This window comes from Acanthochromis polyacanthus, chromosome 2 (genome assembly GCF_021347895.1).
Source record: "Acanthochromis polyacanthus isolate Apoly-LR-REF ecotype Palm Island chromosome 2, KAUST_Apoly_ChrSc, whole genome shotgun sequence".
Classification (NCBI taxonomy): Eukaryota; Metazoa; Chordata; class Actinopteri; family Pomacentridae; genus Acanthochromis; species Acanthochromis polyacanthus.
In genome coordinates, this window is record NC_067114.1 from 27,723,938 (window position 1) to 27,750,250 (window position 26,313).

At 41.2% G+C, this 26,313-nt stretch overlaps 1 protein-coding gene across 1 annotated transcript in view; it reads left to right on the forward strand.

The window, feature by feature from the left end:
* The first annotated feature begins 11,975 nt into the window (after positions 1-11,975).
* si:ch211-186j3.6 (neural-cadherin) overlaps positions 11,976-26,313 on the forward strand; it is a 416,158-nt gene continuing 401,820 nt past the window's right edge. Inside the window, exon 1 of the mRNA XM_051944931.1 lies at positions 11,976-13,403. Within this exon, the coding sequence (XP_051800891.1) occupies positions 12,275-13,403 (1,129 nt within the window). The 5' untranslated portion in view covers positions 11,976-12,274. The remainder of the gene's footprint in view (positions 13,404-26,313) is intronic.

Sequence of the window (26,313 nt, forward strand, 5' to 3'; positions counted from 1 at the left end):
TCAGAAAGCTGGGTCTGTGTCAGAAGTCATGGATGTTCCCGCAGGACAATGAGCCAAAACATACCTCAAATAGCACCAAGAAATGGTTGGAGACAAAGCACTGGAGAATTTTGAAGTGGCCAGCAATGAGTCTGGATCTAAATCTCATTGAACAGCTATGGAGAGTTCTCAAAATTGCTGTTGCAAGAAGGCACCCTTCAAATTTGAGAGACCTGGAGCAGTTTGTAAAAGAAGAGTGGTCCAAATTCCATTTGAGAGGTATAAGAAGCTTGTTGATGGTTATATGAAGCGACTGGCTTCAGTTATTTCTTCCCAAGGGTGTGCTACCAAATATTGAGTTAAGGTTGCCAACAATTTTGTCCAGCCCATTTTTTGAATCTTATGTAAAATTATATCAATTTTTCCTTTTTTCTGCTTTTTTTGTTTTTCCAATGCATATGAAGGAAATATATATCATACATGTGAAATGTATACCAAAAACATTTGTAATTGCAACACTTTCTGGGAGAAATGGTGTATTTTCTGGAAAAATTCCAGGGGTGTCAATATTTTCAGCCATGGCTGTACATGATGCATTCGAAAACACTTGGGCATCGGAGTTTGGTTGTTCCTTTACCCTCAGTGCCTGCTGCTGCTGTTGCTAGCTCTGCACCTGCCCCAATCTCCCTTTCCCCAACCTAATCTAGAGCTTTCTGGATTTTCGCTCTTTACGGCCAGCCACAAACTTTCCTATACATAATTTTGAATTAAATCATTCACAATTGGGGTGGCAGCCAGAGTGGCAAGGCATCTTTTAGGGGTGGCAGTTGCCACCCTATGCCACTCCAGTTGATCTGCCGATGTCACTCAGCAACCACTTGACTTAAAATATCAGTGCAAGAGGGACTGGATTAACTAGTTGCAGACTCGGTCCTGCTCTTCCCAGAGCACTATGCAAATTTCTGCTACAGGGTGGCCCCTTAGCAGAATTTTGCTAGCTTTGAACCATGTAAGCTATTTGCCATTACCATGGCCACATCTTACACCAGTGCTCCCATTACAGCGCTTGCTCCTGTAAAACAGTTGTTGCATCTAGATCTGCACAAGAGGAACACTAGTCGAACTTTGCCATTACCTTTCATCTTGCATTCATCCTGAGTTGTAACTGGACCTTGAGGGAGACACTACATAATTACTGTCTTGTTTTAATTATGTGAGGAGGGTCATCATACCCTGATATTATCTGAACTGGTCCTCATACTTCTGTCGGACAGCATGAGTTTCATTTTCTGCCCACCTAAATGCATATTCACATACAACGGGATTATATATTCCAACCGGTACCATTATTTGCTGACATTAAATTTGGATTGGAAAGAGCATTTATCTAATTGGTGTTCCTGCTGAATTTCTTAAACAATTCTGGTCAATGTTAGCACCCCTGTTCTTCAGGACAGTGACAGAGATTAAAAATAATGGTTATATAAGTTCCCATATGAATACAGCTGCAATTAAATTATTATTGAAACCAGACAAAGACCCTACACTTCATTCCAGCTATCGACCTCTGTCACTAATCAACACTGACATCAAAATTATCTCAAAAGCACTCGCCTCTAGGTTGGAGAAAATTATCCCGTCAATGATCCACCATGATCAAACAGGTTTCATAAATGGCCGATACTCCACCAACAATATCAGAAGACTTCTTAATCTAATCTCTCTGACGCAACACCACAATAAAGAAGCTATCGTTATGTCACTGGATGCAGAAAAAGCCTTTGACAAAGTCAATTGGTCCTTTCTCTTCGCTGTGCTCCGCAAATTTGGATTCGGAGAGTCGTTTATCCAGTGGATATCAGCTCTGTACTACTCACCCAAGGCTACAGTAACCACTAATGGAATCACTTCACAAAGTTTCAGTTTGCAAAGGGGAACGAGACAAGGATGCCCACTCTCTCCTTTATTGTTTTCAATTTTTATCGGACCATTAGCAACAGCTGTACGTCAGAGCACTGATATCAAAGGTATCTGTGCTTTGGAGACTGAACACAAAATTAACCTATACGCAGATGACATTTTACTTTACCTACAAGAACCGAAAACCTCAGTGAAGGAAGTATTTAACCTCATTACAACCTTCTCACGTCTTTCAGACTACTCCATCAACTGGTCAAAATCAATCATATTACCTTTAACAGAAAACTCGTGGAATCCCACAGTCCAAACCTCAAATTATTCTATTCCTACTGTAGCAGTACTACGTTATGATTTATAGCTCTCGTTATTAATAATTGGGGCACCACCCTAGATCTCTAGGGAAAAAATTAATATTAATAAAAAATTAATATTCGTAAAAATTTTGATCAATCTCATATCAAAAAGTCTTGAATCCTCGGTTAAATTGACCACATTCTACACAAAGAAACACAAGACTGTAATTTGGTCTAAAATGAGGTATTTATTAACTATTCTATGAAAATAATTACAAGTGAACTATATACAATGTAGATATGGTGTGTGTGTGTGCGTGCAGGACTACATGTGTGTGTGTGTGCGTGCATGTGTGGAATGTGGGAGTGTGTATGTGTGAGAGATGTGGAAGTAGGTGTGAGAGAGAAGGAAATATGGTGAGGATTAGCCAGAGCTAACCTGACGAGGTAATCGGTAATTTGGATTAAGAATTCTAATGATTTGTAAAAGAATAAATTGATGAAGTGAATTAAATGACCAAGCGGTTAGTACATCACCCATAGAATGGAATCAGAGCAAACTCAGCTGGAGTTATTGAAGTGAACCGTCATGGGGCTGGGACGTGCGGGGCCTTCAGATTATGCACACGGTCTGGACCGGCAGGTTCGGAACGGTGCGTCGTCGTCGTTGTGGCCACGCCTTGATGTCCTGCCGCAGGTTGATCGGTTCTATGCAAAGACCTGGTCCAACAGGTCTCCGTAGTTCTCAGCTGAGTGCTTAAAAATGATGGTTCTCAGGCTTTAGCCAAGAAAAATGGGTGTTGATGAAAAACGGTCAAAATTAAGAAAAATAAATGCTGGTTCTGAATCGGTTCTTCAGATTAAAACAAACAACGAGCAAAATGTCTCCTTAAGTTACAAAAATGTTAAAAGATAAATAGTTAACAAACTTAGATGGTGAGGGAATTTCGAAGATAGGAAAAACGCGCTTTAGGTAAGAAAATAATGAGAGAGACTTTGGTTGGCCTCTCAGGGCCAGATGAGGAAGAGAGGGGTAAGAGCAAGAGTCGATAAGAGAGAGGGTAAAATGTGGGCTACGGCTGACTTTATCTGTGGGTCCAGCTAAGGGGAGGACCTGGGCGGAGAGAGAGAACTTTTAGGCGCGAGTCTGGTGGAATTTGGAATCTCTTTGTTCTCACAAAGTAGAGAAGAAAGAGGAGTCCAGAATGGATTAAAATATGATATTAAACGCGCAAAACACGATCTGTCTATCCCACCATATTCAGTTGTGTGAAAGTGAAATGTGTAGATTAATACATATGTTCATATGATGTGAATCATTTCATTCATAACTATATGTTTATGTTTATGACATTAAAAATATGTATCACAGTGAAAATATAACAACAAGTCAGAGATTTGGTAACAGGTAAATACAATGGTCATCATTCAACCTAAATGGAGAGGAAATTCAGAGATTAATAAGGGAATTCAGTCCAAAATCCTGTGGGAGAGATCAATTAACCAGGCATTTCGATATCTAGGCTTCTGTCAAAGATATAAATATCATTTTTGGATATGATGTACAACATAATCTCACTATAACTTTGGTAATCAGGAAAGAACAAAATAAATCTCAGAAATATGAACTTTGAAGTAATTAGTTTCTTCAGTTAAAGAGTGTGTCTCTCTCTGTTCCAGCCTAATGCCATAAAGTTTTACGACTTGTTATCTGATCTGTGGAATGCAGAGACGTCTCCGGCTGAGGGTCTCCTGAAGCTGAAAAGGGATTTTAGCATGAAAGTTCATTAAACAAACATCCATAGCATATAATTGAAAGTCATTGTCTTTTAAAAAGAAGATGTTATTCCAGGGGTTTAAATGTTCACAGGAGTTCCATCCTTCTGTGAATGAAAACCTACAGAAATACAAATGTCTCAATCCTCCTATAGAGATGGGTGTTGGTCAGTGCTGGAGAGAGACAGCTTATCTGAGTTTTGATCAGCTCAGGAATTCCAGGGCCTTTGCAGTCTTGCTACACTACTGGCAACATCAGATATCTGGGCATAAATATTTCCTCCAAACTCTCAGAGCTAGTTCACCTGAACTACACCCCACTTTTGGACAAAGTCTGTGATGATCTAAGGCGATGGAATAACCTCCCCATCTCCCTTTTGGGACGAATAGCTACAGCTAAAATGAAAATATTACCTAAAATCAACTACCTCTTTTCCATGATTCCGTTTAAACCCACATCAAAGTGGTTTCAATCATTAGACTCTGCCATTGGTAAATTCTATTCAAAGAACAAAAAGACTAAAATCAGTCTGGCCACCCTCCAGAGGAATAAATCAGAAGGGGGACTGGGAGCCCCCAACTTCATGTATTATTACTTAGCTAACCAACTTCAGTATATCACCAAATGGATTCATCCACACGTAGAATATAACTCCTGGCTGGAACTAGAACAGTTAGATTGTAACAAGATCAAAATCTCTGACCTGCCCTTTATCACTTCTGCCCTTAAACATCACTCCTGCTTCAAGAACCCAATGATCGCCTCCACCTTGTCTGCTTGGTGGAAAACATTGGAGGTCACAGGCTCCCAATTAAAACCCAGCATACTGTCCCCAATCTGGCACAACCCTGATTTTGCAAACAATAAAATAGCTCTTTATTTCAAGACGTGGGCAGAGAGAGGAGTCACCCACCTCCACCACCTTTTTGATGATAACATATGATGACATATACAAACTTATTCCAAACATTTGAAATAAGAAATGGAAACTTCCTCCACTACCTACAGGTAAAGAAGACGCTTACAAGTAGAATTCCATCGCTTCAGTCTAATCCACAGCCAACTGATTTACAGCCACCTGAATTTGTTAAATACATTACAAAACTGTCTCCAAGAAACAAAAAGAACCTCTCAAAAATTTATAGTTTACTCTCAAATACAGATTCTATTCACCTACCAACTCACAAATGGGAAGAAGACTTGTCCAAATCCTTTGACTCTGATTTTTGGACCCAGATCTGTGAAAACACATTTAAAATGACAAAAAATACCAACTTACAACTGATCCAATTTAAGGTTCTTCATAGACTGCATATAACCCAATATAAATTATATAAAATGGGCTTCTCAAACTCAGACACATGTACTCAATGCACCCAAAACATGGCTGACACATATTTTCATGCTCTTTGGCTATGTACACCTGTCTATCAATTCTGGGCACTAATCACACAGAAACTCTCCGATATTTTGGGTTGTGGGATTCCACATTCCCCGAAAATTTGCCTAATTGGTGACCTAACGCTAACAGCCTTACCGGACATCCACATCCAACCCCCTGATCTCTTCTGGGGCGCCTGGCTGGTCCTGGGGCTTGGGGTGGGTCGACTCCTCCGTTGCTCCCCTGTCCCTTCCTGCTCCGCTTCCCTCCTCCTCCCTCCTCTCCTGCCTGCCCGCCCCTCCTCGCCCCTCTCCCTCTCCCGTGGGGGGCCGGTGGTCCTCTGTGGGTGGGCAGTCTGGCGCGGGGGCTGGGTGTTCTCTCTGGGGGGTGGCTCTGGCCCACCTGGGCACAGGTCTTGATCCTGGCCTGCGTGCCCCCACTGGAGTCCAGTTTCTGCTGGCTGGGGGCCTCCGTCCGGGCCTGGTGCTGTCCTGGGGTGTGGTGGGGTGGGTGGGGTCTCGGGGGCGGTGCGGGGTGGGCGCCCTGCGTCCTTGGCGTACTGGCTCCTGGGTGGGCGTGGCGGCTTGCGGCCCTCGCTTCCTTGTGGCGCGGCCTGGTCCCCCCTTCGGGGTGGGGTGCCGCATGCAGCTGTCCTGTGTTGGGGCTATGGTGCCTGCCGTGGCGCTGCTCTGATCTGCAGCTCCCGGGGGGTTCTTGTGCCGGCTGGGCCAGTTGGTTCATGTGGGCCCTCCCCGGTCCCTTGCCTCTTGGCTCTGGGGGCCCTCTGCGTCGGTACCGGTGGTCTTGCTACCTGCCTTCCCCACTGCTTTGTCCTCTTGGGCCGGATCCACACCAGACTGCCTCTGATTGTGCACTTCACATTTTTCACACCTCACTGTAAATAGCAACCTTTAGGCACATATAGGGACACAACATTTAGTGTGGGGGTTTGGTGGGGGCTGGGGCGGGCGGGGTTGGGGTTTGGGTGGCGGGTGGGTCCGCTTGCCCTGGGCTGCCTGGGTCGGTTCTGGCGTGCTGGGGGTGTCGGTAGCTGCGCCCTCTTGTCTTCGGGGTCCGTGTGGTACACAGTGGCCCCGGTTGCTCTCTGGGGGCGCTGCCCCGTGGCTCCTCGGCCTGTGGGGGGGTGCCCTGTCGGCTTGGCACTGCATTGCTGTGATGGCTGTTCTGGGCTTCGGGGTCTTTCACACTTGCATGTGCATGTTTGCTCAGGTCCCACCAGCTCCTGTCGAGTTCCGCTGTTGAGCAGTGATGGGACCCGCCGGAATGTGCTGAGACTCTCTCCAGAGTCTAATCTCACACTAAACCCTCTCTCCTTTTCTCTAGTATCTTCCTCTAGTATCTTCTGGCCTATTCCACTCTATACTAACATGACACCCACAACTATGGTGTTTAGTACTGTCTGTCTAATTATTTATTTATTTATTTATTTATTATTTGTTTGGTTTTCTGTTCTCTTGTGTATGTGTTTGCTTGTTTGTCTTATTGATGGATAATTATTAGTTGGGAATAACACAACACCTGATATTCTTCAGATGTAATAGCACCGCTTGCTAGTCCCTGTCCCTGTCCGTCCCCTCTCGTCCTGTCCACCCCTTTGTTTCCCCTCACATCACCACTGAGGTGTAGCACTGCCCTCCCTGGCTCTTAAACAGGGAAATGTAATAAAAAGTGTCAGCTTAGCTTTCAGGGAGGGCTGGTGATGGTCACACGCATGCACTAAATAATAAGATATTTGGCTGCAAGACTAAAATATGCATTAATCTCATAAAGTGTTGACACCCCTTCCATGGAGTTAAACAATGAGAATAAATGCAGACAAAAATAAAAATAAAAAATAAAAAAATAATTGATGTTCCTGCAATTCCATACATAGTCTCTCTCTCTCTCTCTCTCTCTCTCTCTCTCTCTCTCTCTCTCTCTCTCTCACTCACTCACTCACTCACTCACTCACTCACTCACTCACTCACTCACTCTCTCTCATGACCACAAGTACATTTCTTGTTCATCCTCTCACTGAAGTTGTAAACACTGACACCTGTTCTCACACAAGGGAGAGGTGGGGCAACTGCATAATTTGTGGGGCACAACATAACTCACTTAGTAAGTACATCACTGTGTGTGCTGTCATCTCTTTTTACCTGAAGTGGATATAATAAACACATCCAATAGGCCTACCATCAGTGGAATATATTGTCAACCTTTGTTAAATGAATAAGAAGTAATTCATTTGGATTCAGTATAACTACAGCTAGGTCTGTAACCAAACTAAATATTTATGATCTTGGGTGTTGCTCTATAAAACACCACATATGACATAAGCCTCTGGGTCAATTTAGCTTGTTTAATTTTAGTCTGATACCATAGCATCACAATTTATTGATTACACTAATGTTTCAGCCCCTCTGGACCTTTGTCAAGAGCTACACTTTTGGCCCCTAGTCATTAGTATGATCAATAAATTGTGATCTTCCTTTCTTGAGACTAAAGTGATACCCTCCAAATCACTTCCATCTAACATAGCTGGATGTGTAAATATGGTACCATATAAGAATGAAAGAATAAACATTATCATGATTCTGGTTATCCTGAGAGTTTCAGTGTCCTACATTTAGCGAATAACACTTCTAGCGATATATTCATGACACTGGGTGACATTCTCCTCATGAATACAAGCACTGGATTTCAAAATACTCACTCAAGTAGAATACATAGTATTACAGTGTTGAAAATATTTCTCAAAAAGATTTACTGGTTTCAAAATAATAAACCCAATGTTGTGAGCTGTTTAAAAAGATTTATGTGTTCAGTAGGAACCAATGTACTTGAAAGTGGGTTCCACAGACAGGCTAGGAATCTCAGAAAGAAATGACTAATGTCATGTTTTTTTGTGTGTGTTTCCACTGATTTATCAGAAAAATGTTGGATAAGGCCAGTCCTATCTTTTAAAAGATAGTGGCACATTTGACTGACATTTTCTTTTAATCAAAAACAATTTTGTCTATGGCTATTTTGGCAACAAAAGAACATTTTGGAGGTCTCAGGCATTGGTACATTTTGGCACTCTAATAAATATAAAGAAGACCAGATGAAGGTGACCTGATTTTTTTTTTTACCTTATTTCTTTTAAGTAAATTGCTCGAAGACTACCCTTAATGGTTTTCTGAATGATTTGACTGCACTGAACATTGCTCTGTCTTCCAAACCTCCTTGAGTGTGCTAAAGGAAAGTGGTACTGCAATCATATTATTTTGCCAAATGGCAATTTAGCAAAGCGAATGCTTGAAAAATTCCAGTTTAATAGCAAGTGTGTAATACTGTTGTTGTTTCAAATGTTCATTGACTTCCTCGATGGAATATGTGACTTTTCCAGAGATGTGATCTGCTGAAAAGATGGAAGGCTCAGTGCTGCAATATGAATAAGTAAGCTGATATGGGGGTTGCTTTAGACATTTTGAGTTTTATTTTAAATCCTACAAAGACACACACATAGACACAAAGAGATGAGAGAAAGAGATGATTCAGTCTGGCGATCACTGGACCATTGTCACTGCCACAGCGGGGAATATTAGACCATCGTCAGGCCTAACAGCTGACCAAATCTATCTCTGTCTACAGCTCCTCTGTTTATTTGCTTTGAAATTGCATTTATTGCAATGATTATGACAGATGTGATGTAACATAGAAACATCAGTTGTTATTTTGGTCTATTAACAGATTTTTAAATTGCTAACAACATGAAAGAAACATTCATACAAAAAACACAACATAGAACAAATTTACCACACAATACAACAAAACACACCACAGTGTACAGGAGTAAAGCTCTTAATAATTTATGCTGTGGCTTTTATATGTGGCTCATCAAAGCTAAAATCATAAAAATAATGGTGGTTCTCTATATTCAGTTTGTAATAAATGAATTAGTCAGTTGTGACTAATGAATGACCCAGTGAGATATACAAATCATACAAATGGTAAATGGTTGTATTGATATAGGGCTTTTATTCAAAGCGCTTTACATGATACATCACATTCACACACACATTCACGGCGGAAGCTGCCATGCAAGGCGCTAACCACGACCCACCAGGAGCAATTAGGGGTTCAGTGTCTTGCTCAGGGACACCTCGACATGAGCTTGACGGGCCGAGGATCAAACCGGCAACCTTCCAGTTACAAGACAGCCACTCTACCCACTGAGCCATGCTGCCCTCAATACAATCATACAATCATACATGTGCCATATCTCTCCCTCTCTCTCTCTCTCTCTCTGTAATATATATATATATATATATATATATATATATATATATATATATATACATATATGTATGTGTGTGTGTGTGTGTGTGTGTGTGGTCAAGTGGTGGCTATTGTTGTGGGGACCTAATGTCCCCACAACCATCAGGAAACCAAAAGAAATGTCATTTGTGGGGACCTCATTTTGGTCCCCACAAATGGAAACAGTGTTTTCTTGGCCATGTTGTTGTTACTGAAAAAGTATAAGTGCAAAAATGTTTCTTTAGGGTTAGGCATTGTTTTGGTCTAGGTTAGGGTTAGGGTTAGGGGTTAGATATGAATGGGAGTCAATGGTATGTCCCCACAGTGATAGAAAAACACAGTTGTGTGTGTGTGTGTGTGTGTGTGTGTGTGTGTGTGTGTGTGTGTGTATGTGTGTGTGTGTGTGTGTGTGTGTGTGTGTGTGTGTACTTGTTTCTGCTATTCCGGTGGGGACTTTGACCTGACTATTTGCTATAAAGGTGGGGACTTGTCTTACGGTGGGGACCTAAAATGAGGTCCTCACGAGTGGCAACACCGTTTTCTTGGCCATATTGTTGTTAATAAAAAATGTAAAAGTGCAAAAACGTTTGTTTAGGGTTAGGCATTGATTTGGTGATGGTTAAGGTTAGGGTTAGGGTAAGGGTTAGGAGTTAGATATGAATGGGAGTCAATGGTAAGTCCCCACCGGTATAGAAAAACAAACATGTGTGTGTGTGTGTGTGTGTGTGTGTGTGTGTGTGTGTGTGTGTGTGTGTGTGTGTGTGTGTGGTGTCTTAAAAAGGGGTGGAAAAATCCTCATGTAGACTGAGATAATTAGTAGAGATATGATTCCAATGTGGTAAGCATGCGGACTCATTTAAAGGAAGTTTCCCTTCAGGTAAGGCTGCTTTAAACAAGTAAAATTAATACAGCTCACTGGCGGATTGTATGTGTTTTAAGTGGAAGAGAGAGAAAAAAACATAAACAGCAGCCAAGGCCACAAGCTGCACATTATTTATACTCACTTACAGTCATTTGTTTTGCACTGAAGCATGTATTCTTCAGCGTGTATTCTTCAGGTGTTTATGCACGATGATTAAATTGAAGATAGTGACTCAACTTTCAACCATTACTATTATCATTATTATCCGCTGTGTCGTGCATTTTAGACAGGTTGAGTGTGTATCCCTTGATATCAACACAGATTTTATTCACTTCTGAAACACTGTAGAACAAATTCACCTTCACATCCTGATTTTAAATGCTATGCTAAACACTGATGGAAATTCACTCCCACATGAAACCAAACTGAGTGAAAAAATGAACACAGCTTTTTTTTTTTTGGTGTAAAGACTTAAACTTGTGTTATCCAAGGACTGCTGATGTTCAACTTTTAAAACTGCACAGGTTGCAGTGTTTTAGTGAGTAGGAGTTCAAACAGCACGAAAACACAAAGATGGCTGGTACTTCGGATGAGATAATGACCGAGCAGCATGCCTCGGATCCACAAACAGTCTCAGATTTATTAGCACTCTGAACACTGGGTCATGTTGATTTGGTATTGAATTCAGTGTGCCTGTGACAAAGAGGTAATATGAGATGGAAGCTTGATATCTACAATATGAAATGAATGTCCCTGCTGTCAAGGCTGTTCTCACTGAGCTGAAAACCTGCCTGCAACTTTCACAGGCCCCTGGAGACCAAACGCTCAAAAAAAAAAAAAAATGCAGTGGGTGATGAACGTGATGAAGTGGGACACTAGTCTGTGACATAAAGACAACCCTGGAGTCTTTTTTGAGTCCTCTCCTGAAGCTGAAAGCCTTTCTTTTCTCTTTGCCCCCCTAGAGGCGTTTTAAAATGATCGATTTTTACATTATTTTAATCCAATGGACTGACGTGTTATTGGAAAGCGGAGTGATGGATCTGGATGTGCAAGACTGGGCATTGATCATAAGGAGAAGGGAGGTCAGGTCGTTTCCCCGAGGATCGCTCTGACACACACAAGCAGACACGTACACTCTTGCGAGACGTCTGCTGTGGCACTGTGGGTGCTTACGCACGTGATTCGACTCTTGGCTACTATGCTGAGAAGTTCATTTCCTATGAGAGAATCCATTACCGCCGCATCTCTCTGTATCAGATGCATTGTCTTGCTTGTGTGCGTAAAACAACCGGTTCTGTGTGATTTCCTCGTGATGGCCCAAGTCTCATCAGAGCATGCCAGGTGCAAAGAAAAATGGATTTCCTTATGATAATAATAATGATGATAATAAGTCTGATTCATCTCCAAGGGGAGGCGGTGTGAGGCTGCGCACAGTTTGCAGCAACTCACGGATTAAGTGATGCCCGTGAGATATCGGTCGGAAACGCACGCAAGAGTGAGCGAGGAAGCGAACGGAGGTAAGCGCGCACTCGAGCTGTAAGAGGCATTTTTTTCCTGGAACGCGCACAGACAGACAGCGCTGCTGGTGAGAAAGCCGACAGAGGAGGAGGACAGGACAGAAGAAGGACGCACCACACAAACGCGTAGAGACAAAGTTCTCCTGCGTCGAGTTCAAGTATGGTGGAAACAAACATCTGTGTTTCAATTTATTGAAAGTTTTGGATCATAACGGGAAGCAGAGAAATATCCCCAAGGAACGGATGCACACATGGATCTCGGCAAGGCACTGGCGCTTTAGTGCAGTGGAGCCAAAGAGATATCCAGTCATGATTTGGGTTGCATTTTTACCCTTCTTGGTTTCGTGCGCAGTCGGGAACAGAACAACGGAGCAGGTGCCATTCTTTCACGGCCATGTCTTTGAGAACTCGTCTCCAGGCTCTCGGGTCAACGGACTGAGCGTCCCGTTAAAACGGTTCAACTCGCAAAGGCTGTGCGATTCTGGGGAACCCGGTTCAGCGGCAGCGCACTTCAAACTCCTGGGAGAAGGGAGTGAGAATTTCCGTGTCTTTGCGCACCACAAACGGGGACATATTTTATTGAAGACTTCTGGGGTTTTGGACAGAGAGGAGCGGGCTGAATATGCACTGAGTCTGGGTTTGTGTTGCGGGCAATGCGTGGGACTTTCTGGGGAAGAGGAAGACGAGTGCCCACTTATCACCGAAGTAGCGTCTATTAAAGTGGATGTTCTGGACACCAACGACCACCAGCCCACTTTCCCCGGTGCCGATGTGAAACTGAGCCTGGATGATGCTACTGCGCTCCGCACGGCGATATACACGGTCACCGCGCGGGACGATGACAGCGGCAAGAACGCCGAGCTCATCTACTTTGCCCTCCCCAAAAACGGGAGTTTCTACGCGGTGCCCAAAACTGGTGACATCCTCCTTGTTGACTCCATCCTGGGTCTGGATGGACCGATTAAATTTAAAGTGTTTGCCCGGGATCGCGGTTGGCCACCTCGCACAAGCCAAAGCCTCACAGTGGAGATAAACCCACGGCAATGCCCCGTGGCGCAATCACTGACTCCCCAACTGGGTGAAAGGAAACTGAAATCGCAAAATAAGGTACCGACGCGAAAGTCCAGATCAGTCTTGGAACCAGATAGCCCCGTTTTGATCAATGTGTCCGAGGATGCGGGGCTCGGTTCGGTGGTGATGAACCTGAACCCGGTGAGGTTTCAGACGGCCACGTTTGAGCTGGTGGAGCCCGACATGGAGAGCTCTCCGGTCAGCGTGAGCCGGGACAGCGGGGATATAGTCATATCACGGAGACTGGACCGAGAGACTGAGCCTCTGGTGGAGATCAGCGTCAAAGTACAAGATAAACGAGGTGAGAGAAAGACTGAGCACACGTGTGTGAGAGAGCGACACGGTGTGTGTGTGTGAGAGAGAGAAAGAGAGAGAGTGAGTCACTGATCAAACAAGACGGTTTGTGTGCGCGTTTCATGTGTGCGCTTCCTGCATGGCAAGTCGTGTAAAAAGCACAAGTCGTTCTGCATCATAGGAGTAACACATTCTCCTTTCTAAAATGGACTAATTTATCTCTTTGGATTTCACTTTTTATATTAGGTACGTGCGTAAATACGCATGGAGAGGGAGAGTGCCCGTACACATTTAATTCACTGTAGTTTTCATGACAAATTGTCTGAAGGAAACTATACTCATACCCGTTCTACATTATCAGAAACGTCCTGAAACCAATATCTAGAGTATGTTTATTCTCCTATCACCGGGTCTAAACTGTTTGCTTTAGTCTTGCTGCAAAGTTCTTTTTCTTTCCCACAATTTTCCCCTTTGAAGTCCTTGGACCTAAAACTTGCATTCACGTACGAGATCGATTATATTATATGTTTTTATATATTATATGATGTCGGGAAACCCACATGGTCCTTGAATGTTCCGGTTGGTTTGTGTACCAGGACCCTCGTGCTGTGCCACTGCTAACTACTGACTCCTTGCACTATCAGTTTTCAAAAACAGTATTCCTGGTTGCCTCCCATCCATCCCCTATCCAGACCAAATACTGCTGAGACTATGAAATCAGAAAAGTTCAAGTTTTCCCAGGGGAGTCTGGATGTAAGCAGTGTCAGAGTGTCCTGTGTTTACAATGGAGGTTAAACTGAGTGACATTCATCAGTGCTGATGATGATTCATGTGCTTGGATAAATTAGTGCAGTGTAAATGTGTCTGCTGCTGCTGCCAGCAGCAACAGATGCTGGGATGTCAGTAGAGAGGCAAGGCGCATAACGGCCATCATACCAACAGGTTAATTATCACCTGCGGATAAAACAAAATGAGAGAGAGAGAGAGAGAGAGAGAGAGAGAGCGAGAGAGAGTTAACATGAAGCCACGTTCACATTAATAAATGCATATGTGAAGGGATGAAACAGTGAGCTAATTGTCTGTGAGAGTGAGCACTGAAGGCTGAAACACAGAGCAAAAACATGATATATGATGTGGAAGAAAATCTAATATTGAGTGTGCACTTGATTCTATGTGTGTTTATTTATTTATCTGTCTGTCTGCGTGTATAAGTTTACTGGAAAGACACGTGTTCCATTAAGAGCAGTTAACAGCATTTGACTGAAGGAGTGACCCAATCAATGTGACCTATTGGTCTTGGTAATGTGAGCTATCCTGATGCAGAAAATAAGCTGAGCCTGCTTCTGGCACACAGTGCTTACTGATACTCCCAGTATCCACACAGAGTGCTGGCTATTTGTCTCAACAATTTCCTTCTAAGCACATTAATATTGATGAAAAAAAACTATAGTTCCCAATGTTGAATGTGACATTTTATCTTGATGTAGCTTATACTGTTTAATTCTAAAGAGACACTCATTTGGAAATTTGACATCGGTTTTCTCCCAGGGTGCATTGTCACAAGCAGGTGTCTATTTTGTTTCGGAAATAAAGCATGTTAAAAAAAATCCATGCACTCTGTTAAATTTGAATCAACATTTCTGACAGACTGTTGATATATATATATATATATATATATATATATATATAGTACAGTTTTGTCGAAGATTCACTGTCAGGATATTGGTGGAGAAGGACCAAAAAACAAACCAAACTGTATTATTTTTTCATTTTCAAAAAAATAAAGAAACACTATGTATGACAAGCTGTATCATCTGCATCTTTATTAAATGGAAGTTTAATGCAAAGGAAGAGCATTTTAATGTGTGATTCAGTCAGATCCAGTGAGGGTGAGTTAAACATTACGTGTGAACAGACTTAGTGCATTTGAAGATTAAACACACATCACATACTGTTCTTATGTGGCCAAATCCCTCTTTGACCAGTGCTTGTTTGGGTGATTGAATCTTGATTATGCCTCGATTGAGTCTGAGTTGGAATGTGTTTTGCTCTGTCAGGCTGCATGTTAACACAAAGTTTCTAGAGGAGGATCAGCAGTAAATGTTTCCTAAATGGATGGGTTTTTAAAAAGCCTAAAAGCCTAACCTTTTATGAGTTTGATTGGAGATGAAGGAGGAGGAGGGGCTGTGGGTTGAAACAGGCCTACATTTACGCGACCTAACTGTTTACGACTTCACACTGAAAGACGGTAAGTTTTCATTTCCGGGCTTAGCAGTGGGCAGCGGGGGAGAGTCCGATTCAGCTCGGTGTCTCAAGCGTGAGGAACTCGGCATCCATTTGGTTGTTGGTGGCTCGGTTGAAGTCTTTTAATCCGTTTGGAGTGGAAAGTCCTGCTGGAGCCTCGACCTCCCTCCATCTGCTCGCATTATCCCTGTAATCCCATCTCATTCTCTCTGTCTGTCTCTCTGTCGCACTTTCTATCCCTCTCTCTTGCTCTCTTACTTTCTCGTTCTTATTTCCACTCTCAGTCCGGGGATTTATTTTTGAGTGGAGGCACAGTTTAAGACTGTGTGAGAGAGAAAGCTTCTGACATGATTCTTCGAGGAACAGATGTGTGTGTGTGTGAGGCTGAGAGTGTTTTGTGTCAGGATCTAAGAAAACTTCCTCTTGTCTGCTTCGTTTGTGGTCCAATCCAGAAGTACTGCCGAGCTTCAGCAGTGTTGGAGTCACTGGTGTGTGTGTGTGTGTGTGTGTGTGTGTGTGTGTGTGTGTGTGTGTGTGTGTGTGTGTGTGTGTGTGTGTGTGTGTGAGTGTGTGTTTGATTGTGTTACTCATATTGTGTGAAAGCAAACAAATCAGTTCGCAGAAGTGCATTGTGTTTTGTTTTCCATGGAAGTTGACATGGAAATGGCAGAACGTTAAAGTGAATTCCCTGGGATTAAATAAAAGTCATTGCCGTGGCACAAAAGCAAGCATCACACTGGAATTTCTTTTCTGTTGTTTTTACCAGGGTTCCTTCTAAATGCATAACTCCCCTTCAGTTTAAACTAAATAATACTACGTCCTTTTTAATTTTTCTAACATAAAGCATTTGTGCGCACAGGGTTTGGGTTTGATATCCCAAGACCCTCATTTTCTCAAGTCGTTTTATACTGTGCCAACCCCTATAAGAGCACCAAGTGAGGGCCCCATTAATTTTCCACAGAGGTTCTTCCTCCTCCTCTAAAACAGCCAATGTGAGACGGTTCTTTGACTGCAGTGACTTCTTGTTGGCACAATGATTAATGAAATTATTAATTTGGTTAATTAGTTAAATGATTAATTTGGTTAGCTACACAGAAGTCCTTTTTCAGAGCTTCCCCTTTGCAAAAAGACATTTTTTTTCCTGCCACTGCTTTGCCCTTGTCATATCTTATTCTCTCCTCCTGTCTCAGTTAAAATTGAACCACCTTCCATATGTAAACTGCTACATATATATATATGTATGTATATATATATATATATATGTGTGTGTATATGTGTGTGTGTGTGTGTGTGTGTATTTGTATGTATGTATACACACACACACACACACACACACACACACACACACACACACACACACACACACACACACACACACACACACACAGATACAGCGCCCTCCATAATTATTGGCGTCCCTAGTTAAGATGTTGTGTTCTTTAGCTTCTAATAAATTCATTTTTTCTAAATAATATAGGACCACAATAAAAAAAAGAGCAAAATTCAACCTTTAATTCAAGTGCATTTATTCAGTGGGGGAAAAAAATCACACATTAAGAAATAATTTTTTGCATCAAATCATGTGTCCCACCATTATTAGGAACCCTGATGTTAATACTTTGTACAGCCTCCTTTTGACAACAAAACAGCACCTAGTCTTCTCCTATAATACATTTTTCAGTGTGAGAGTATGCTTCTGCAATAAAAATTGAATTTATTTTAAGGCTTTCAACACATCTTAAGCAGGGGTGCCAATAACTATGGAGGGCGCTGTATATATATATATATATATATATATATATATATATACATATACAGAGAGAGAGAGAGAGAGAGAGAAGTATATGGCAAATGATAATTGGGTGATTTGATTTGTACATCTCACTGGGTCCTTCATTCATTCATTAGTCTCAACTGACTAATTCATTTATTACAAACTGAATAAAGAGAACCACCATTATTTATATGATTTTAGCCTTGATGAGCCACATATAAAAGCAACATCATAAATTATAATTAAGAGCTTTACTCCTGTACACTGTGGTGTGTTTTGTTGTATTGTGTGGTAAATTTGTTCTATGTTGTGTTTTTTGTATGAATGTTTCTTTCATGTTGTTAGCAATTTAAAAACCTGTTAATAGACCAAAATAAAAACTGATATTTCTATGTTACATCACATCTGTCATAATCATTGCAATAAATGCAATTTCAAAGCAAATAAACAGAGGAGCTGTAGACAGCGATAGATTTGGTCAGCTGTTAGGCCTGACTATGGTCTAATATTCCCCGCTGTGACAGTGACAATGGTCCAGTGATCGCCAGACTGAATCATCTCTTTCACTCATTTCTTTGTGTCTATGTGTGTATCTTTGTAAGATTTAAAATAAAACTCAAAATCTCTAAAGCAACCCCCCATAACAGTTTGCTTAATCGTATTGGAGCACTGAGCCTTCCATCTTTTCAGCAGATCACATCTCTGGAATACACACACACACACACACACACACACACACACACACACACACACACACACACACACACACACACACATATATATAATTTTACTTTGCCAAGGAACGCGTTGGAGTTATGTGACCGCGTTTTGTGACACAAGTGGTCCTTGTGTCAGAAATGACACTAGAACCACTTCATTAGATTTTGCCATTGATGCGACTTCTAATCTGGATCCATGGATTTGTTAAGGATTTCCGTATTGTTGCGAGAGAGCGGCACAGCGTCGCTGTAACTTTGACATCAGCTCTCTGCTGACGATTACATGATTGCGACCCTCCTACAAATCAACCATTGCAAACTTACTGGGAATTATTCGTCGAAAATGATCCAAGGAACAACTGATTAAATTGTGCCAGTGTTTCCAAGTCTCATCAATTCCCAGCGCCTGCTACATATTGAGGTCACAAAATCCGGTATCCGTACATAACGTACACATGCATAACACATGCCTGTGCTCAGGCAAGGTCATTTTTTCTTAAAGATTTAGCCCGTCGGAAATGATATGACTCAGCAGCCTTGACGGAGAACTACGCTCTGAGTGCTTTTCTTGTTCTGTCTGTGCTGATTGAAATATGCTGCAATATCAACAGTTGACACAATTTGAACTTCTTTTGTTAAATGAGTGAAATTGTGATGTTATTTTTCTTTTTTTATATTTTTGGATTTGTATCTGTACTTTTGTATGTGAAGCAGAACCTTTTGTTCCATTGAAACAAAGCTATCACAAAACAGTACAAATCAAAGCAAAAAGAAGGATACTTTACTAGCCAAAGTATCTGTTATGTTCTGTGGTAAACTTGATTCGCAACAACTGTGATGTTACATAAATTAAATTCATGAAAAAAACAAAAAAACAAAACACTAATTAAAAATATCTTATCGCTTAATTTATTATAATAATTGTTGTTGTGTTCCTACTTCTGTTGTGCGACTAGTTATGTTTTTTTAAAGTGATATTTGGTGTTGAGTATGATCATTTTAAAAGCAGCACAAGGTACAAAGCAAATGTATTTTTAATTGCATTTGATTTTTATTCTGTATTTTTAATAAATAACTTAGTAACCTGCACAAAACAAAGCAAAGTGAAAGACCTTTTTATGAGCAAGTAACAAATTGTGTATGGATGTGTCAGAAAATCAAAGGATAACCACAACATGAATGTTTTCTGCTTTCTACAAGAAATATTTCTCATGCTATTGCTCAATTTGTTTGAGAAAAAAATAAAGAATACAAAGAAACTGACCAGTACAAGCCAGTTTTGTGCATTAGAAATTTTCAGAAGGGGGTTCAGTTTCTCTCAGAAGTGTTTTTCAGTGAATTTTGATTGCAATGCGTATTGTGTGTCTGTGTGTGTGGAATGTGTGTGCATGCATGAGATTTTGGTTAAGAGAAACAGCTGGCTTTAATCAAGAAATCTGTCGGTTGATCTCTCCCAGATTTCTGACAGTCGCAGCAAAACCAACCACATACATGCAAACACACAAGACAAATATGAACAAAAAGAGTGCTGACACAACAACCAAAGTGATCTGCGTTTTTCGGCTCCTCGGTGGTTAAAGTGCACCTGGAATGCTTTCACATCCAGTTTACTGAACGCCTCAAACACACACATTGATACAACCATGCATACTGTACTTTTCCCACAAAAAAAAGACAACATTGTGCTTACTGTGTGTTCCGAGCTGAGAAAATACCATTCCATATCCAGACAGATGGCAGTGAGAAAAGCCTGTTAGCTGCATATGTTACTCGTCTTTTGTTTATTGAGATGAAACAGTCTGCATCCATTTGTTCCTTTAAAGAGCATAAATAGTACATACTTGGTGTTCTATGAACACATATGTATGCATGCACAATGGGTACGCATGCATGGTTAGCCACATAACCCACACACAAATCCAGTGTAATGACACTTTTTTTTGTTTTGTTTTCGGCTCATTTCATTGCAATTCTGTTCTTGTCCCAGAAAAACACACTAACATACACACAGATGGATGCATGCAGTCAGCACACAAAGTTCAGCTTATCATCCAGAGAGACTGTGGTTTCAATAAGGAGTCTCACCCTAGTTTATCTGCAGACTTTCACTGACTTCCTAACTGCTTGATTTGTTTCTCCATTCGCTCTCAGCGCCCAGCGATTCTTGTTTTTATTTTTTATCCATTGTTTTTGTGTATTTTATGTAAATGGTTCTTTAAGAAACATCAAAATCTGAAAGTCTGCCATGCAATCGCTGCAATTATTTAGCTTCCAGAGGCATTTCCAATTGTTGTTTTCAGTTGCTTCAACAACAAGTTACATTTTCTGTGCCTCTGATGCTTGGTGCACCGAGAAACGTACAGTCTAATTTTTTTCAGCTCAGATGGGTGACTCCAAGTATTTCACCAATGGTTTTCCAAGTCCATTTTGTAGAAATCCCAATTCTCAGCTTCAGATACTGTCAAATGTGGTGTGGAATTGCAGGTTTTCACTGGCACAGTCCTCAGGTTGACTGACTGATAGAGAGTTGCTGCATGATCTGTTGTGAGCACAGAGGGAAATGGAAAATGCTTGGCACCATTAAACCGGATAAACAATAGCTCGACAAAACAGTCATAGAGCATTTGGAGTTTGTTAAGATGAAGGGGTAATGGTGTAAAAAAAAATTAACAAGCAACTTTTGTATTTAAAGCATAATTAGAGCTCGATGAATAATTGATGTGTCTTTGATGTACAAGATTTGCAGTTAAAACAAAACATTTGAAAAACATTGTTCAGCTTTTAGCATAGCCGGATATTTTGAAACATCCCTGTAGGAAAATAATAGCCGAAATTGAAGACATTAGAGGTGACAAAGCCTAACCTGTATTCCTGAAGGTGAAGCACTGAAACAAGTTGAAATGGCAGGTAAAACTGTGGAATTTTGTATGTCTAAATAAAGATGTGTCAGTTTGAGTATGTGTACTAAATGAAGCTGAACACAGAGATGTTCAAGGATGAGCCCTAAATGTAAAATGTCAGGTCAAATGTAAGTAATCAAAGCAACCAAAGGCTCCAGTTTAGGTTGAAGTGCAGACAAGCATTAGTTAGTCAGGTCAAGTTAAGTTGAAGACATGAGTAATCATACCAAAGTGCCTGATAGTCCTATTATATCGACATATACGGTGACATTCTTTAGTATTTTTTCTCATTACAATTGTCCTTGTTCACTTTGTCTGGCTTTATAGGAAATAAACATGACAGAAGTGTTTTTTTTAATAACAGACTTTTCACTCCTTTCACCATCTGCCATTGCCAAGAAACTCTCTGAGCTTTTGCATCAGTTGTTCTAGAAGAGCAATGCCTTCTTCCTGTTTTGTGACACAGACAAGTTCAGTTTGCTTCCAAATCCAAATGTGCTACAGATGCCAAGAACGGATGCCAATATTCTCTGAGCTTGGCCTGCTTGTTAAAGGCAGTTGTAGTAAAGTTAATGTGGTAATGATAATCTGTCTTGTTCAGTAATGTACAAAGTAATGAGAACCATAATGAGAATATATGAATTTACCTTGCACTTTCACTGTAAATCTACTATTCAGGGAGATATTTGGCACCATATCCCATGATAAGACAATGCAGTCTGTACTCACAGTGAGATGAGTATACCAACAGTTGTGTAGCACAATTCAGTTAGAAAACATACAGTTGCATTGCATTGAAATGATTTGACACATCCTTTGGAGCCTGATTCAGTTGTGACCTGCAATCCATCAACGCTTAACCTCAACTTTAAAAGCTTTTCATTGTTTAATGTCAAGTAGCTATTTTCATTTCTCACCTTTCAAAAACTAACCTCTTAAAATTACTGCTTTTACTTTTAAGGGCTCTCTGCACAGTGACAAAAGAAATCTTTTAAGGTTTGAAAAGAAAAGACAGTCACCTAATAAGAGAAGACTGTACCAGAATAATACATAACACTTCATTTCCACTTGACTTATGCCTCTTGTATATTTTTTTTCTAAATTTGAGAGAGTTATTTGCATTTGTACTTTCTTTCATTTCAGATCCTCAACTTTATTACTTGAGCACAGCAAATAAATGCTGTTAAAGTATCAAGGGATAAACAGTGGTATCATGGTTATCTTTTGGGGAAACACAAATTTTAGCCAATTCATCACATGTATGTAGAGATACTTCACTGAATCAATTTTGATCTGCTGGTTGCAGAAAATCACTAGAGTCACAATAATGTATACACCACTTTATTAGGTACAACTGTTCAATTGCTTGTTTACACAAATAGCTAATGAATCAATTACATGGCTGCAATTCAGTGCATTTCAGCATGTAGGGTCATGTCAACTTGCTGAAGTTCAAATCGAGAATCAGAATCGGAAAGAAAGGGATTTAATTGATTTTAAAAGTGCCATGGTTGTTAGCACCAGACGGGCTGGTATGAGTATTTCAGAAACTGCTTCTCTACTGGGATTCACACACAACTATCTGTAGGGTTTACAGAGAATGATCCGAGAAAGAGAAAATATCCAGTGAGCAGTTGTGTGGATGAAATTGCCTTGTTGATGTGAGAGGTCAGAGGAGAATGGGTAGATTGATTTGAAATGATAGAAAGGCAACAGTAACTCAAATAACAACTGGTTACAACCAAGGAATGCAGAATACCATCTCTGAATGCACAACATGTCGAACCTTGAAGAAGATGAGCTACAGCAGCAGAAGACCACACAGGGTGCCACTCCTGTCAGCTAAGAACAGAAAATTGAGACTACAATTTGCACAGGCTCACCAAAACTGGACAGCAGAAGATTGGAAAAAAGTTGCCTGGTCGGATGAGTCTGATTTCAGCTGCAACATTCAGATGGTAGGGTCAGAATTTGGCGTAAACAGCCTGAAAGCATGGATTCATCCTGCCTTGTATCAACAGTTCAGGCTAGTGGTGGTATAATGGTGTGGGGGATATTTTCTTTGTACACTTAGTACCAATTGAGCATGGCTTAAATTTCATAGTCTATCTGAGTATTGTTGCTAACCATGTCCATCCCTGTCCTCCCATGACCACAGTGTACATGGTGGGGAAGCAAAAATGTCCTATCAGCTAAAAACAACTATAAATGGGTATAACTTTTTTATTCTTTGGAATTTTGAACTGATTTCTTGAAGAACACAAATTTAAAGCTTTCAGAACATGCTTATTCAATATGACCTCCATCAGCCATGATGAAGGCCTCGATACAACCTCTGAAAGAGGCACAGGCCCTCCTGATATCCTCCTTGGGGTAGGCCTCCCGTTCCCTGGAGAATGCAGCCTTAAATAAATCCATATTGGCATGAGGGGTGGCATTAGTCCTCAACTCAATGGCACCCCGTCAGAAAAAAACCAGGGGGGTTAGATCAGGTGAGCTCGGGGTCCAAATGCCTTTGGGTCAGAAGTTTGCCATATTCTACTCACAGAACTTTTGGACCTTGATTGATGTGTGAGCAGGAGCCCCATCTTGCTGCCACACATAGTTGTTGTCAGGGGAGGTGGCCTTCAGCCAGGGCAAAAAGGTGTATCTCGGAACTTTGTAGTACACGTCAGCTTGAAGAAGTAGGGGGGCATCTTATTACCATCTGAGCCCAAGACTCCCAGGACCATCTAGAGATCTCTTGGTGCCCAAACTGGATCGTCTGGCATGCTGGATGCGGCGAATGGTCCTCTCACTGATGCCAACAATCTTGGCATTGTCCTTCTGAGGGAGTTGGGCATCCAGGAGATCACAAACCCTATTGCATTTTGCTTGTTGCTTGCTCACTTCACAATGCACCAAGGTCTGACAAATACTAAAAAGATTGGTTAAAGGTAAGGAACTTTGATTTTAATTATTGTTTTGATTACCCTCACCGTTTGGGCAGGACATTCAAATTTGTCAATAGGACATTTTTGCTTCCCCACCCTGTACCCATCTTCTGATAGCTACTTCCAGCAGGATAATGCACCATGTCACAAAGCTCAAATCATCTTAAACTGGTTTCTTGATCATTACAATGAGTTCACTGTACTCCAACGGAATCCACAGTCACAAGATCTCAATCCAATAGAGCTCCTTTGGGATATGGTGGAACAGGAGATTGGCATCATGGATGTGCAGCCGACAAATATGTAGCAACTTCATGGTGCTAGCATGTCAATATGGACCAAAATGTCTGAGGAATGTTTCTAACACCTTGTTGAAAGTATGCCATGAAGAATTAAAGCAGTTCCGAAGGTAAAAGGGTCTTCAACCTTTTACAAGTAAGGTGTACCTAATAAAGTGAATGTATTTTGGTGACCAAGAATGCTACTACAAATGTTCTAATCAATCCATCTGATAATGGTCCAGATGTTTTAGTCTGTCAGTCACACCACCATTTACGGCTGATAAACTGAAATGGAATGATGAAATCACAAGGGGAGCAATTTGGGTTTCATGTTATGAGAGACGTATGAACCATGCGGTTTTAGAATTCCATGCTGTCGTCCTTGTTTGATACTCAGGTTTTTGACAATCTCTCTTGTTATGACATTCCATCAAATTCCTCTGATGCATTACAGAGTGAATATTGAACCGAACTAAATCTCGAAGTCTGTCAGAAAAAATGCAATTAAATTTTGTCCCTGAATTGTTTAGGCCTCTTGCCATCCCATGAGCAGGTATGAAGTACAATACATTGAACCCATGCCAACACAGCAGAAAGGACGTGTAACAAATCCTGAGCTGCGATTTCACAATGTTACCTTCCTACCCTTTGTAATAGTGTCCAGGAGCTAATATTATCTATGTGTCTTTCATCAGTCACAGTGAAGAAATGTTTTCCCAGTGTTTCCTGCAGAAACAAATTATATTTGTGGCTTTGACAAGGGGTTGGTGTGTGTGGTGTGCTCTTCTCACTAACTCTCAGGCACAAAATAGAGTAGACTTATCTCCCAAAATGTCAAACAGTTGTTTTTACATGTTAAGTAGTAGATTGTGCCTCCATTTCAGCTGTTCAAAAACAGCATTTCCACTTCCTCGATGAACCTTGGCCACTGTTACACAGCAACTTATTTCTACTTGGTACTTTCACAGGTATTACATGTGATACAGGTTCCCCATGTTAATGTGCATGTCAATTTGCATAGTTACACCAAAAAAAATCAACATGAATAATTTATTGTAGTTAGCAGCAACAATTTGTGCCAAGATCAACTTCAACTACCGTGCTATAAATTAGATTTCTACCATAATGCTTACCTGTTTAAAGGGGAACTTCATTTTTTTTCAACCTGGGGTCTGTTTTCATATGTCATTTCATACATGTGAGTGATGGAGAAATGAATTTTCGACATAGCTCCAGTATTGAGCCAGGCAGTCAGCTTAGCAGCTCAGCTAGCAGCTCAGCTAGCGAAAAGTATGGGGCAAGAGGCCCCCCCCCCCATCGTGCTTTTCTTCCCACACTGATTGCGCGATTTCGGAACGAGATTTGCTTTCTAGTGTCCTGAGCTTTGGATACAGACCACAACAAAGAGCGATCGCAAGGTAATGTTGAGGTTTTTGTTCAGTTCTCATCTCTAGTATGTTGTGGGACACTCGTTGAGACTATCCGAGCCGGTCAGTGTGGGAAAAAAAGCACGTTAGGGCGGACTTTGACGCGGGGGGCCTCTTGCCCCATACTTTTCGCTAGCTGAGCTGCTAGCTGAGCTGCTTGCTGAGCTGCTAAGCTGCCTGCCTGGCTAAATACTGGAGCTATGTCGAAAATTCATTTCTCCATCACTCACATGTATGAAATTACATATGAAAACAGACCCTAGGTTGAAAAAAACCGAAGTTCCCCTTTAATGGAATTTCGACTGCTTTACAATTTCACCTCTGCTCCTTTTATGCCAGACTTGTTCCTATGAATTATGAGCCACAATTTATATATTTTAATGCACACATCATCAGCTCTGTCATCACTTCATAGTCAGCATGTTTCAGTGTTCCGGCAGAAGTCAAAATACTGTGTTTGATTCGAAGAGATTTTAATGTCACTGTTATAAATGTGAACCACTAAGTCAGATAGTAAGAGCATTGTGCCTTTAGTGCCATAGTTTCTTTCAATTGCTTTGACTGACTTCTTGATTCATTTGTCAAAGAGCTTATACGGTGCAGCACAAAACCGTAGTTCACCAGCAAAAGGTCATCACA